Below are 13,652 nucleotides of genomic sequence, written 5' to 3' on the forward strand. Positions count from 1 at the left end.
TAAGAAATAGTTAAGATGGAATGTAAGTAATGACTTTAAACAAGGAATGTAAAGCAGTGTATTTGACTAACATAGTTGTATCATGACAGGTCACTGACCTAATAGTATCACAGAATCTGACCAGATTTACAACCCAAACAAGTGTGAACAGTTCTAGGGGCTACATTATACAATAAGGATTGTAATATATACATGTGTGTGTGTGTGTGTATATGTGCATGCAGTGAGTGTACAAAATATTAACAACAGCTTCCTAATATTGAGTTGCCCCCCCCCCCCCCCTTTTGCCCTCAGAACAGCCTCAATTCGTCAGGGCATGGACTCTACAAGGTGTCAAAAGCATTCCACAGGGATGCTGGCCCATGTTGACTCCAATGCTTCCCACAGTTGTGTTAAGTTGGCTGGATGTCCTTTGGGTGGTGGATCATCCTTGATACACATGGGAAACTGTTGTGTGAAAAACCCAGCAGCGTTGCAGTTCTTGACACACTCATACCGGTGTGTTTGGTACCTACTACCATACAGTACCCCGTTCAAAGGCACATAAATATTTTGTCTTACCCATTCACCCTCTGAATGGCACACATACACAATCCATGTCTCAATTGTTTCAAGGCTTAAAAATCCTTCTTTAACCTGTCTCCTCCCCTTCATCTACACCGATTGAAGTGGATTTAACAGGTGACATCAATAAGGGATCATAGCTTTCACCTGGTCCGTCTATGTCATGGAAAGAGCATGTGTTCCTAATGTTTTGTACACTCTGTGTGTGTGTGTGTGTGTGTGTGTATATAAATTCCGTAGATATCTTTTAACAATGTAGAAAACTATTAGTACCTACCAGTTGATATCAGTTTAACTGTTTTGGGAGTCTGCAAAATATGCAAATCTTTTAATTTATATATTTTACAATGCCTTTGTTTGACTCTGTAAACGCTGTCTAATTCCAATGAGTTTTGCCTTAACTTAGAATCTGCCGTCAAAGTCGATAGTACTATGGGATCCGTTTATGTTAAGAGTGCCCTTATTTAAATGTTTTCGTCAATAAGTCTCGTTTTTGTCCGGAGTTAAACTGAATGTCTTGTTAGTCTGTTCGTATGTTGTCTAGTACACGATCTTGTCTTCCATTCAAAATGGCTGCTTGCCTCTGTGTTTGTGCGTTCTGTTAATCCAGTGTATTTCCATGTCTGTCTCTTCCTGTCTTTGCCTCTTCTTCCTATTTAAAAACTCACACCAAGGGCTTCTGTAGAGCTTTGTTGAAACATGGTCCTAAAGAAACAGGATCGCATTGAAATCTGGGAGACTGAGAAATAAAACATATTAATGCCACTAAAAAGATGTGTGGTCATGTTTTAATGTACACTACAATGCTTTTTCACACTTTGATAAGGATGCATTGGAGTCTTCCCAGCAACATTTGTTACCATGCCATAATTTGAACAAGCATTATGCACAAATGAAGACTAGTATCCAAGTTTGAGTTCAGAATTCCTGTGCAGTGTATTCTCTGTAGGAGAGTATTAGCAGTATAGTAGATCCATTCAGCAGAGTCAGTAGATGAGTATTCCTCTGTCACTCAGTCTTCTTCTCTGGCATAATGGTCCTCAGCTCTGTACTGCGGGCCTTGTCAATCACCTCCAGCTCACAGATTTTCTGGAAGGCAAACAACTGTTAAAAATGTGTGTGAGAGAGGGAGTGTACCTATGTGTGTTATTCCACGTTGTGTTCACCAGTGAATCTGTATCATCGAAACCGTACAATGTAAATACTGTTGTTTTTAGGTGTAGATCATTTTCCTTAAAGACATTCCTGTGACATGAGGTATATCAGACAACTTACCTGTGAGATCTCTGTGTTGATGATGTTGTGATACTGCTTCCCTTTCCCCAGGGCTGTCATCTCCTCCAAACTCCTTCCTCTCCTCAATCTCATCCAAAACTAGGAAAGAAACACAATCCTTAGAAAACTTGCGAAGACCGTACATCAAACTAAGGAGAAACTCCTTAATCAAACACTGTTGGGATGGGGTTACAGTAGGTTGAGGCAAATTACTTTATTAGTTTAGTAGAGTCATATGGAACTGAATTGAAATGAGGAGGAGAGATATGTAGGAGAGCAAGAGATGTGGACGACATGTTTCCCCATGGCCAGAAAGCAGTAACTCTCCCTCTCTGTGGTAAACCTCACCCTCCTGGAAGCGGTCCCTCTCCTCTGGGCCTTGGTCCAGGGAAATGTTCCTGGGATGATTGGGTCTGGGCTCCTCCTGCCCCGTAGCTAGAATGTTCTGGTGCCTCCTCCTCTTCTCTAAATCTCCTTACAGGAGAAGAAGTGAGGTAGAGAATGAATACACATCTCTTATCCAGATCTCTCATAGAGGGAACCTAGTCAGTTGTACAACTGAATGCATTGAAATGAAATGTGAGAGAATGAAATGGAGGGAGGAACTACTGTAAAAGAGGGCTCATACACATAGGCCTAAATTACTAGTTTTTTCTACAAGAAGAGCATGGTGGTACATTTGTTCCCAGGTGTCCCTGACCAACTATCAGTGAACTAGTTCTGATAGAAGAACAGGGCCTCTATCTTTAGAATTCCAGTTGAAAGGTGGTAGAGCTGAAGCGGAACACGTACGTGTGGCACTGGGGCGGAACCTATCTCTGGTGTAGTTGTCCCCAGAACTACAATTGTCAGCGGTGCGTCTCAGGGGCTTGGCTGGAGTGCGGGTTGTGCTATTTTTTTTACGACTTTGGGTTTGGGCAGTGAGGGAGGGAGGAGCCGATGATGTGGGGTTGCAGGTCAATGGCAAAGCTGATCCCTCTGAAAATGCAGACAAACAAAAAACATAACATTATCTTACCTTTGTTTGACAAACTTATTCATAAAACTTAAATTAATGATAGGACTCAAAATAGAGCAACAGGTGTGGAGGAAGTTCAAGCAGTAAGTCAACATTACTTTCCAAGAGAAGATGGATAACAAACGTGACACACTCTTAAGTTTGTCATTGATCTGTCTTTGCTGGAAGTTGGTGAGTCTCGACTCTTGCATCATTACTGTGAAACCAGAGCACAGGTAGGCTTATTGTATTTGTGTGGATCTAACGCTTACACACAGACACACACACACACAAAGAGAGAGAACAAAACCCCACATTTCAGCATCTCCTTGCTGTACTGGGTCCTTCTAGGACAGTTCCGCAGACCTCCACCAGCTTGATCACGAGAAGACGTCTCCATCTGCAACGAATGACAGATGTTATCTAAAGCCAGCTGGCTAACGTTAGCTGCTGCTGAGCAAAGACCATGACAGATAGCAAAACGTTGCATGCTAGGAAGCTAATATACCCAAACTGCAAACATTTAATATATGTATCAAGACATAACTAAACAGTGTTTTATTTCTTACCATGGATTTCTATTTTTCTCAACTTTCTTGACGCTGCACCACGGGATAATGATGGCAGTGTCTCTTCCGGACATACCTGGCGGCTGCCATAGAAACCATAGGTCTTAAAGCCACGTGATGAGGCATTTGGCCTTGCAGTACAACATTGACCCACTAGAGGGAGGCAAAACCACAGATAATTGTACAAGGCATATAGAGCTATGGAAAAATGAGGTGTTCATTTTTGTACAATGTGTTTGAGTATAACTTAAATTTTAAATGTTTAAGAATGAACCTTTTTTAAAAAAAATTTTATTATGTTTTCTATTTGTGTTTCTTGACTCAATTATCAACTGTGTAGAGCATGGCAGATGATTTATCAATCCAAAGAGTTTGGGTATCAAATTGTGCGTCGTGAGACTGTCTAACTAGCTAAAACATCTCATTTTTTTACCCCATCATCTAGGTTGCTGACTGCTGCTGAATGCTTGAATCCATTAAATTTCATAGCTGAACTGTGAAGTGCGAGCAAACGTAGAGAGGGAGGGAGACAGGGCACGAGGGAGTAAGTTAAGGCAGGGCATTTATGAAAGTCCATGTGTAAAGTAGGGTACTGACTGTGGTAGCTATTGGCCTTCTCACTGGCCCTCTCCCTTTCTAGCTCCCTCCCTCCCTCGATCCCTCTCATATTCAATGGTTCTCTTTGTCTCTCTGAGTAACATGCAGCCTCAGCCGATTAAACGCAGCGAATTAGCAGTCAATTTTAGCTTGCCACACACACAAACAGAAATGAAACTGCTTAGGGGAAGGGTTTGTGTTGTGGGACAGAGATCTTGTTGTTGTAGCACTGACTACATGGCAGTGATTTGATTTATTAGTGATGTTTGCAGTGCATTTGGAAAGTATTCAGACCCCTTGATTTTTTTCAAAAAAGTATTACTTTACAACCTTATTCTAAAATGGATTAAATCATTCCCCCCCTCATCAATCTACACACAATACTCCATAATGACAAAGCAAAAACAGGTTTTTGGAATTTTTTGCAAATGTATTAAAAAAATACAAATAAATGAAATTACATTTACATAAGTATTCAGAGCCTTTACTCAGTACTTTGTTGAAGCGCCTTTGGCAGCGATTACAGCATTGAGTCTTCTTGGGTTTGACGCTACAAGCTTGGCACACCTGTATTTGGGGAGTTTCTCCCATTCTTCTCTGCAGCTCCTCTCAAGCTATCAGGTTGGATGGGGAGCGTCGCTGCACAGCTATTTTCAGGTCTTTCCAGAGACGTTCGATCGGGTTCAAGTCCTGGCTCTGGCTGGGCCGCTCAAGGACATTCAGAGACTTGTCCCGTAGCCACTCCTGCATTGTCTTGGCTGTGTGCTTAGTGTTGTTGTCCTGTTGGAAGGTGAACCTTTGCCCCAGTCTGAGGTCCTGAGTACTCTGGGGGAGGTTTTCATCAAGGATCTCTCTGTACTTTGATCTGTTCATCTTTCCCTCGATCCTGACTAGTCTCTCATTTCCTGCCGCTGAAAAACATCCCCACAGCATGATGATGCTGCCACCACCATGATTCACCGTAGCGATGGTGCCAGGTTTCCTCCAGACTTGAAGCTTGGCATTAAGGCCAAAGAGTTCAATCTTGGTTTCATCAGACCAGAGAATCTTGTTTCTCACGGTCTGAGAGTCCTTTTAGGTTGCCTTTTGGCAAACTCCAAGCCAGCTGTCATGTGCCTTTTACTGAGGAGTGGTTTCAACCTGGCCACTCTACCATAAAGACCTGATTGGTGGAGTGTTGCAGAGATGGTTGTCCTTCTGGAAGGTTACCCCATCTCCACAGAGGAACTCTGGAGCTGTCAGAGTGGCCATTGGGTTCTTGGTCACCCCTCTGACCAAGGTCCTCGATTGCTCAGTTTGGCCGAGTGGCAATACGTGGTTCCATACTTCTTCCATTTAATAATTATGGAGGTCACTGTGTTCCTGGGGACCTTCAATGCTGCAAAAATGTTTAGATACCCCTACCCAGATCGGTGTCTTGACACAATACTTTCTCAGAGCTCTACGGACAATTCCTTCAACGTCATGGCTTGGTTTTTGCTCTGACATGCACTGTCAACTGTTGGACATAATATAGACAAGTGTTTGCCTTTCCAAATCATGTCCAATCAATTAAATTTATCACAGGTGGACTTCAAGTTGTAGAAACATTTCAAGGATGATCAATGGAAACAGGATTCACCTGAGTTCAATTTTGAGTCTCATAGCAAAGGGTCTGAATACTTATTTAAATAAGGATTTTTTTTAAATACATTTGCTAAGATTTCTAAAAACTTGTTTTCGCTTAGTCATTATTTGTTATTGTGTGTAGATTGATGGGGAAAACAATTTCTTTAATCCATTTTAGAATAAGGCTGTAATGTAAAAAAAAGTGGAAAAAGAGAAGGGGTCTGATTACTTACCGAATGCCCTGTCTATGTTGTGTTACATGTTATTAATTCACCTGATGCTTTTGTAGGAAAAAATATATCTCATAATGCATTTTCTCAAATTTTGCAATGAATTTCAATAGATTTCAGTTTTGTATAAATAAATTGCTTTAATAGAATGACAATGTAATGACAACATCAATAATATTTGTACATTGTTGTTTCTTGTAGAAGAAAGAAGATGCATCAAATGTGTAGCATACAAAGTTTTAGAAACTATCCAGAAATGTACAAAATGGAGAAAAAAAAGCTAAACATGAAATTATTTTTTATAAAAACTACAAAGCAGAGAGGGTCAGTATAAAATGACTCCGTATAAATCACCTATGGACGAAGAGGCATGTGGTGATCATTCACATTGCAGAGGGAGCCGAGAGGGACATTAAAACAGGATACAGAAAAGGGAGATGCAGAGGGGAAAACCTATGTACATAAACTATAGCATGTGGCATTTGTTCTAAACAGCTCACTAATTCTCACTAAGAGTAAATCTTTAGTTTAAAGCTGGAGAATTCTAAAAAAAAAGATTTTGCTGACTTTGTACTTGCCGAGTCATGTAGATTGTTTTGCTTTGATAATTTGGTAAACAAATGGAATTAGAAGCAACCAGAGCGTACAAATGCAATCCATATCAATAAAAAAAAAAGTCCAGTGACTTCAACAATTGTTTTTACTATTTATGAGTAGTATAAGCGAAATGTGTGCCATATATTCTCATCAAGGATATTAGAGCGTGAAAAGTGTTATTGGCACATGTACATTGAGTTGAGGTAATGTGCTGCTTTCCAGAACTCTATGCTAAAGTGTTTCCAGGAATTCTCTTTCCCTCCTTTTGTTTGTCCTTTTTCCTCGTCAACTATGGTTTTTCACAATGCAACACATAAGGAGTCAAGCAGCATCCCAGAAGGTGATACCTAGTCAGTTGCACGACTTCCACATTTAACCCAAACCCTTTGAATCAGAGATGTGCAGTGGGGGGCTGCCTTAATCGATGTCCATGGCGCCCGGGGAGTAGTTGTTGCAGGTTAACTGCCTTGCTCAAGGGCAGAATAGAAGATTTTTCCACCACACCGGCTCAGGGTTTCAAACCGGCAACCTTTCAGTTACTGGCCTAACGCACTTAACGGCTTGACTACCTGACGCCCGTAGACCAACGCATAAAGTTATTGGCCAAGTAAACTGACCTATTTGAAATAAACATTTTCTTTCAAAAGCAGTGGTGAAGACATGTCAGTGTAATATCGAACCAGAATGTAAAGTCATATAAAAAAGAACCAAAGAATACATCACTTAAGACATAAAAAAATACTCAAATGAAGTCACACAAACATTTCCTTTAGTTTGGTTAATAGAATCTGATTATTTCAATCTAAAACAACCCAGTTCTGATAAACATCGCGTTGTATTTGTCCTAGGCTGATAGCCTGTCGAAACCCGCTGAAAGCCAGTCCTTGCCGGCAATGTTACTCAATCCTTGTTGTATAGGTAGCTAGGGTTGGAAAAATTCCATTAACTTTTCCAAAATTCCCCAGTTTTCCAGAAATCCCAGTAGGAAGATTCCTGGATATCCTGCTTATTACCTCCTAATTCCAGGAACTTCCAACTAGAATTTCTGGAAAACTGGGGAATTTGGGGAAAGTTAGCAGCGTTTTGAAAGCCTATGTGTATCCTTCTTACCACTACAGTATTAGTTCTGTGTGCTCTGGGCTCCTCATCACAATAAGCCCTCTTACTATACACTATGACACACTGGCAGCTGGGATCCTGACCTTACACACTAAAACATGGCACACATTGGTTAAAGGTTTATTCTGATTGGCTATTGACCATTGGCTGTGATAGAAAATATACTATACAGTAAAATATTATAAGGACTCCATGGATAGATACACTGTCAAGTCCCAATGAATCCCAATACAACATCAGTAAGATATCCATCCTTTGTTAACCCCCCCCCACACACACACACACACACACATTCAGTAGCCACCCTTCCAATCTTTGTCTTTCTTTATCCCTCTCTCAGGGTTGTGAGAGGGTGGTGTAGAGACGCATACACACACACACACACACACCCAATCCCATGCATCTCAGTCTCTCTCATGGCCGTGACAGGGTGGTATAGACAGGCTGCTCCCAGTGTGTAGGACTGTGAGACTGGGCCACGCTGGAGGGGTCAGTGATGGTAGTGTAGAGGGGCCTCTGGCTGGGCCCCATGTAGGAGAAGGCTGAGTACAGCCCCGGGGCTTGGCTGGAGTGGGCGTAGTACGGCCCCGGCGCCTGGTGCTCCCCGTACTCAAACTGGGCCCTGGAGGGCAGCGAGGGGAAGGCTGATCCGTAGTGGGGGAGGCTGAGGGGGGTGTAGGTGACGTGAGTTCCTGACGAAGAGGAGGAAGACTCTGCGTAGTGGCTCCCGCCTCCAGACTCACTCTTGATCTGGGCCTTGGTGGCGTCTGAGGCAGAGGGGGAGGGCTGTTGATGCTGATGCTGCTTGGAGAGCCAGGCGGCTGAGTGACCGCTGGCGGCGGCGAGGGCGTAGGCGTAGGATGTAGCGGAGGAGCTTGGTGTGGCGCCGCCCTGGCCGACCCCCGGGTGCCCGTTGGGCGGCAGGTACTGGTCAAACTCGTTGACGTCGAAGGGCTCGATGTTTGCCATCACGTCGTGGCTGATCTCGCCGATGTCCATGGTGCAGAAGTCGATGTGGGGTTTCCCGCCCGCTGATGAATGTCCCCCAGAGGCCCCCTCTGCTCCTACACCCAGGCCTCCTCCACGGGAAGACCCTGAGCCACCTCCGCCCTCCCTCTTCCCCTCCGTCATCTTTCCAGACTGGAGCTCTGTCTTTGGGGTGGTGGGGGGTGTTGGCGGGCTGTGACCCTGACCTGGAAGGAAAAGGGAACATACCGATCAGCAAGCAATAGAAGTGAAACATTTGGAATGGAGTTCTGTTTTCTTCTTGTTCTCTCAGGTTCCAGAAGGCCGTTTGGTGCCAGGTGGCGTATTGTTTGCCCTAGCTAGTTGAAGTAGGACTTACTCATAGTATTGGGTAAATTCATTAACAAATAAAGTTGAACTCACCTGCAGGGTGGTGGTGATGATGGTGGTGGAGGTCGACCAGGGGGGACCCAGCCCCTGTACTGTGCACATCCAGGTGGAGGGCCTTGTAATGGGACTGGGCGTGGCTGCCCTCCCCCTCTGCTCCCTCCCCTCCCTCACCATTGGTCCCCAGCTTGCCGTTCTTGCGTCTGCGGGGCTGGTACTTGTACTCTGGGTAGTCCTTCTTATGTTGTTTCCTCAGTCGCTCCGCCTCCTCAATGAAAGGCCTCTTGTCACTCTCATTCAGGAGCCTGTGGGACAAAACATGGCCGGACGGCAGGTAGCCCAGTGGTTAAGAGGGTTGGTCCAGTAACTGAAAAGTCATTGTTTGAATCCCAATGCTGACTAGGTGAATAATAGTGCCCTTTACCAAGGCATTTAACCCTAGTTGCTCTGGATAAGTGTGTCTGCTAAATAACGTTAATGGTTATATAATATAGTGCCTTTCATTTCAGAAACACATTTTAAAAAATACAGGAAGGAAATGTAACTGAAGGAAGTAGTTATGCTCCAATTGCACACAAACGCCAACAAGGCCTACAGGTAGCCTATAGATTATCAAGTTCCCACGTAGGCCTATTCATTTCCATGCCCTGCCAATGCCCACCTCCACAGTTTGCCGAGTGTCTTGCTGAGCTCCGCGTTGTGCAGGTGAGGGTACTGGTCCGCCAGTTTACGGCGCGCGGCCTGCGCCCACACCATGAAGGCGTTCATCGGCCTCTTCACGTGCGGCTTGCTCTTGTTCCCGTTGTTTACGCGCACGGGCATGGGCACGAGCGTCCAGTCGTATCCGTCCAGCACCTGGCTGACCGCCTCGCGGATGCCGATGGGGAACCGGTCCATATCCACCTCTGACTTGGGCACTAGTCCACCGTCCTCTCCGCCACCATCTGCGCCAGAAAGCCCCGTCAGTTGCTGCGACGGACCGGTGAGCGGGGAGTCCCGGCCGCCGGTGGCCCCGGAGTGTGCCGGTGACAGAGAGTGACCATCTGATCCCCCGGGACTCAACTCTGCCTCGGATAGACTGTGCTCCTCTCCAGACATTTTAATGTATAGGCTATTATCGATTGGCAACAAAAAATATCCTTGCAGGAAAATGTTGTAAATTTGTTCAGAGAATGTAAAACTTTAAGCTACAGCTGAGAGTCCAGACTCGCTCCTCTATATGGAATTATTCCTATATGCCACGCGTAAACCCATAGCCTACTCGTGCGTAATCGAATGTACCCAAATCCTGTCCTTTGCACTTCTTCACTTCCACCGATGTCGCCTGAAATTAATAATATAGAATAGAACAACATTAGGCAATTAACACATTTTACATTGGGCAATGAGGTCAGACCCCATTTGATAACTTTTTTCACGTGTTTTTTTTTTTATAGACCTAAGCAGAGACTGTACCCAGTGGGAACAGACGTCAATTCAACGTCTATTCCCAGCGGATATTTTCATTACAATGGTAGGCCTAGAAATGACCGTTAGCTCTGAGACGAACAGAAAGGCATTCATACAATCTTTTCTTGTTTACAGTTATGTTAGGCCACAAACTGTAACGAATGATAGGCTAATATATGTCCACTGGAACCAATTTATAGGCTACATCATAAGAAGACCAACTTCTTCTTCACCGGTTCTTGTCATTTTATATCAGTCCATATGCCATTATAGGCTAATCATAGGAGGGGTCGCTTCACCCAAGATGCCCTATTTTCCAAAGAAACAAGGTTCATGAAGAAAACTGAACATTAAAAACGAACATCCTAAATGTTTCAGTATTTATCTTTAAATAATTCTGAGAATATGTATTTTACTGTGTTAATCCTATTTTAAGGCTAAAGCTGGAAAAGCCCGTAAAACTCAGCCCAGCATCATCTTGGGAATTAAAAAGCTAATAAGATTTGGATATTTCTGAAATTCCACCCAAACGAGTAAACAAATCTATTTTATGTTCATATGGAAAATAAAGTTACAAAACTTACCAATACAGAGTTTAGGAGGTCGCCCGTTCAACACGGGAGTTCGTGCGTTCCCCTGTCCACCAGTGTGACGCTCGCCCTGTCCCCTGCCCCCTCGTTTGGTTTGCCCTTCAATGAATGGCCGCTCTGTATCGCGCACCGGAGCTTAAAGAGCGCCGTTGTGAGGAGGAACGAGGAAAAAAAGTGATTGAAAGTGGAAAACATTCTGAGAGGCAGCATTCCAACACTGAGTCGACGCCACCCTCTTGCGCACACGCTGGACGCCTATTGGTCATTTAATATTCTCCGGCTTTCTTACTGGACGACGGGGTTACTGTTATTGCCTGTCCGTCCGTCGCCACTAATATTTCCAATGAAAGGAGGTGAGATTTTACATCAGAGTGGCTTAAGTGACTTTACACTGGCTCTATTTAGGAACCAAATAAGGCCCGCTTTGTTTGATGTGTTGACATGTTATATTGAATAAATAAACTATCATGATAATACATTTGTGGTCAAAGTACACTACATTTTACGAAAAATCTCCAAGGGATTAAAATACATAACGTCGTTATGTTCATTATAACGTCGTTATACAGTTGGTGAGGCCCTATTTGATGCAGTGAATATGTTACTTATATCTAGGTCATCGTTAACCCCAGGAAAATAATAATGAAAGAATTAGGTCCATGGCCTAAAAATAATTTAAATATACTACTTAATACGTTTTTTGGGGTATCTGTACTTTACTATTTCTATTTTTTACAACTTTTACTTTTACTACATTCCTAAAGAAAATAATGTACTTTTTACTCCATACATTTTCCTTGACACCCAAAAGTACTCGTCACATTTCGAATGCTTAGCAGGACAGGAACATGGTCCAATACACACACTTATCAAGAGAACATCCCTGGTCATCCCTACTGCCTCTGATCTGGAGGACTCACTAAACACAAATTATTCGTTTGTAAATGAACTGTTCGAGTGTTCCCCTGGCTATCCAGAAATAAAAAAACAAGAAAATCGTAATGTCTGGTTAACTTAATATAAGGAATGTGAAATGATTTATACCTTTACTTTGACTTTTGATACTTAGGTATATTGTATCGATGACATTTACTTCTGATACTTAAGTATATTTAAAACCAAATACTTTTAGACTTTTACTCAAGTAGTATTTTACTGGGTGACTTTCACTTTTGAGTAATTTTCTATTAAGGTTTCTTTACTTTTACTCAAGTATGATAATTGTGTACATTTCCAGTACTGCATGTGTCTGATATAGTACTGAAAGATGACAAAAAGTGATATAGGGTAGAGTGAGTTGCTGGAGGAGTTGAATTAGATCCAAAATCATCATCCCTATATTGTTGACCAGCAATAAGGGCCTTATGGGCCCAATCCTGAGGTCAATGTACGTGACCTTTCACCCCTATACTCTATGAAACACATAACTTTTCTCACTTCCGATATTCCTCTTCCAAATTGCTCTTGGACGTCCCTTAAAAATATTACATATGCATCTAAAATACATGTCAAGATCCAGAGTGTTCTGTGTGTAAGGTTGTGCTGTTGAGGTCGAATCATTCATGATGTTTACTGCATTAAATGTATTGTTACTGTAACTGGCTCTATTCTATGTAACTTACTTATAATCATTAATATGTCAGATATTTACAGTATATAAGTACATTGTCACATGTTAAGATAGATTAAGGGACTGAATATTATGGGCCACACACACACACACACACACACACTGACTGCAACAATAACCGCCAGTGTTTCCCTTTTCCTTCTTATGTTGAATCCGTGTCTCAGTTTTCTCTCTCTCTCCCTTTCTCCCTCTCGTCTCTCTCTTCTTTAGCCTCTTTGTTGTCATCTCAGGTGAATTGTAACCATGTGATCAGATGCCCTGCAAGCTCTCTTCCATTAGCCTCTTAAATGAAAAAATGATAGGAACAAAAAGCAGTTTTGTGCATTTTGAAAAAAATGATAAGAGAAAAGAAAGAGATGTGTGTCTCTGGGCCCTGTGTTACTACACAGACACAGTATCTCACACATAACACAACATCCAAGGACTGCACTAGCTGGACTAGCTCTCTCCATCTGTTTTGGGTCTGGGTCTTTGGGTGCTGGTCTTGGTGGGTTCGTCTGAGAGGGGTTGGTTGGGGGTGCAGGATTCAGGATGGGGGCTACACTGGGATACTGAGGCCCTGTCCTGGCCTTGATGTGAGTGACTACTTCTGTTTGTGTATGAGAGAGAGGAGTTTAAAGAAAATGCCTTTCAGTCATATGCTGACAAAAGGTTTGATTTTATGTTGATTTATTTAAGCAAGCAAAGGAATCTGACAGACTAAGAGCAAGTTGGAATGAATTGTGATATGCATTTTGTGATTCAGAGTGACTGTGCTGTAGGCTATGTTTTATTATGCATTAGGTGAAATAAAAATCACTGTGAATTTATGCAGGGCATGGTATTCTTTTTTATGTGAATGCGAGATGTTTACTTAGAGTATTCCCAATGTATTGTAACTAGAAGGTAAAAATATGTTTGAATTTATTTAAAACGAAACTGTTTTTTAGTGAGACTCCAAATTAAAAGTAAATTGTTAATTAACAGTGATTCAAGTTGTCATTATTTTGTTAATTCACATGAAATCCTCATTTTTTTCCGTTGCCAAAAATAGCGTTAGATATTCTATAAATTCTCAATATACCATTAACTAAC

The 13,652-nt window shown here is 42.6% G+C and overlaps 2 protein-coding genes across 3 annotated transcripts; both read right to left on the minus strand.

Annotated features, from left to right (window-relative positions):
* Positions 1–1,335: 1,335 nt before the first annotated feature.
* On the minus strand, positions 1,336–3,562 carry LOC115178875 (UPF0193 protein EVG1 homolog). Of its 2 annotated transcripts, none has more exons than XM_029740258.1 (7): positions 3,429–3,562; positions 3,152–3,236; positions 2,991–3,053; positions 2,632–2,817; positions 2,188–2,313; positions 1,840–1,938; positions 1,336–1,653 (listed from the first exon to the last, which is right to left on the minus strand). In XM_029740258.1, the coding sequence occupies exons 1-7, from the start codon at positions 3,477–3,479 to the stop codon at positions 1,643–1,645; spliced, it is 621 nt and encodes a 206-aa protein (XP_029596118.1). In that variant the 5' UTR covers positions 3,480–3,562; the 3' UTR covers positions 1,336–1,642. The 2 variants fall into 2 exon arrangements, with proteins under 2 accessions (XP_029596118.1, XP_029596119.1); XM_029740259.1 differs by having other exon boundaries at positions 3,406–3,562.
* Positions 3,563–5,960: 2,398 nt separating this feature from the next.
* LOC115178294 (transcription factor Sox-10) lies at positions 5,961–11,133 on the minus strand. Its single transcript, XM_029739407.1, has 4 exons — positions 10,943–11,133; positions 9,571–10,233; positions 8,946–9,214; positions 5,961–8,749 (listed from the first exon to the last, which is right to left on the minus strand). Exons 2-4 carry the CDS (start codon positions 10,005–10,007, stop codon positions 7,971–7,973), a joined length of 1,485 nt encoding a protein of 494 aa, XP_029595267.1. The 5' UTR covers positions 10,008–10,233; positions 10,943–11,133; the 3' UTR covers positions 5,961–7,970.
* Between the last annotated feature and the right edge of the window lie 2,519 nt (positions 11,134–13,652).

This window comes from Salmo trutta, chromosome 38 (assembly GCF_901001165.1).
Source record: "Salmo trutta chromosome 38, fSalTru1.1, whole genome shotgun sequence".
Taxonomy (NCBI): Eukaryota; Metazoa; Chordata; class Actinopteri; order Salmoniformes; family Salmonidae; genus Salmo; species Salmo trutta.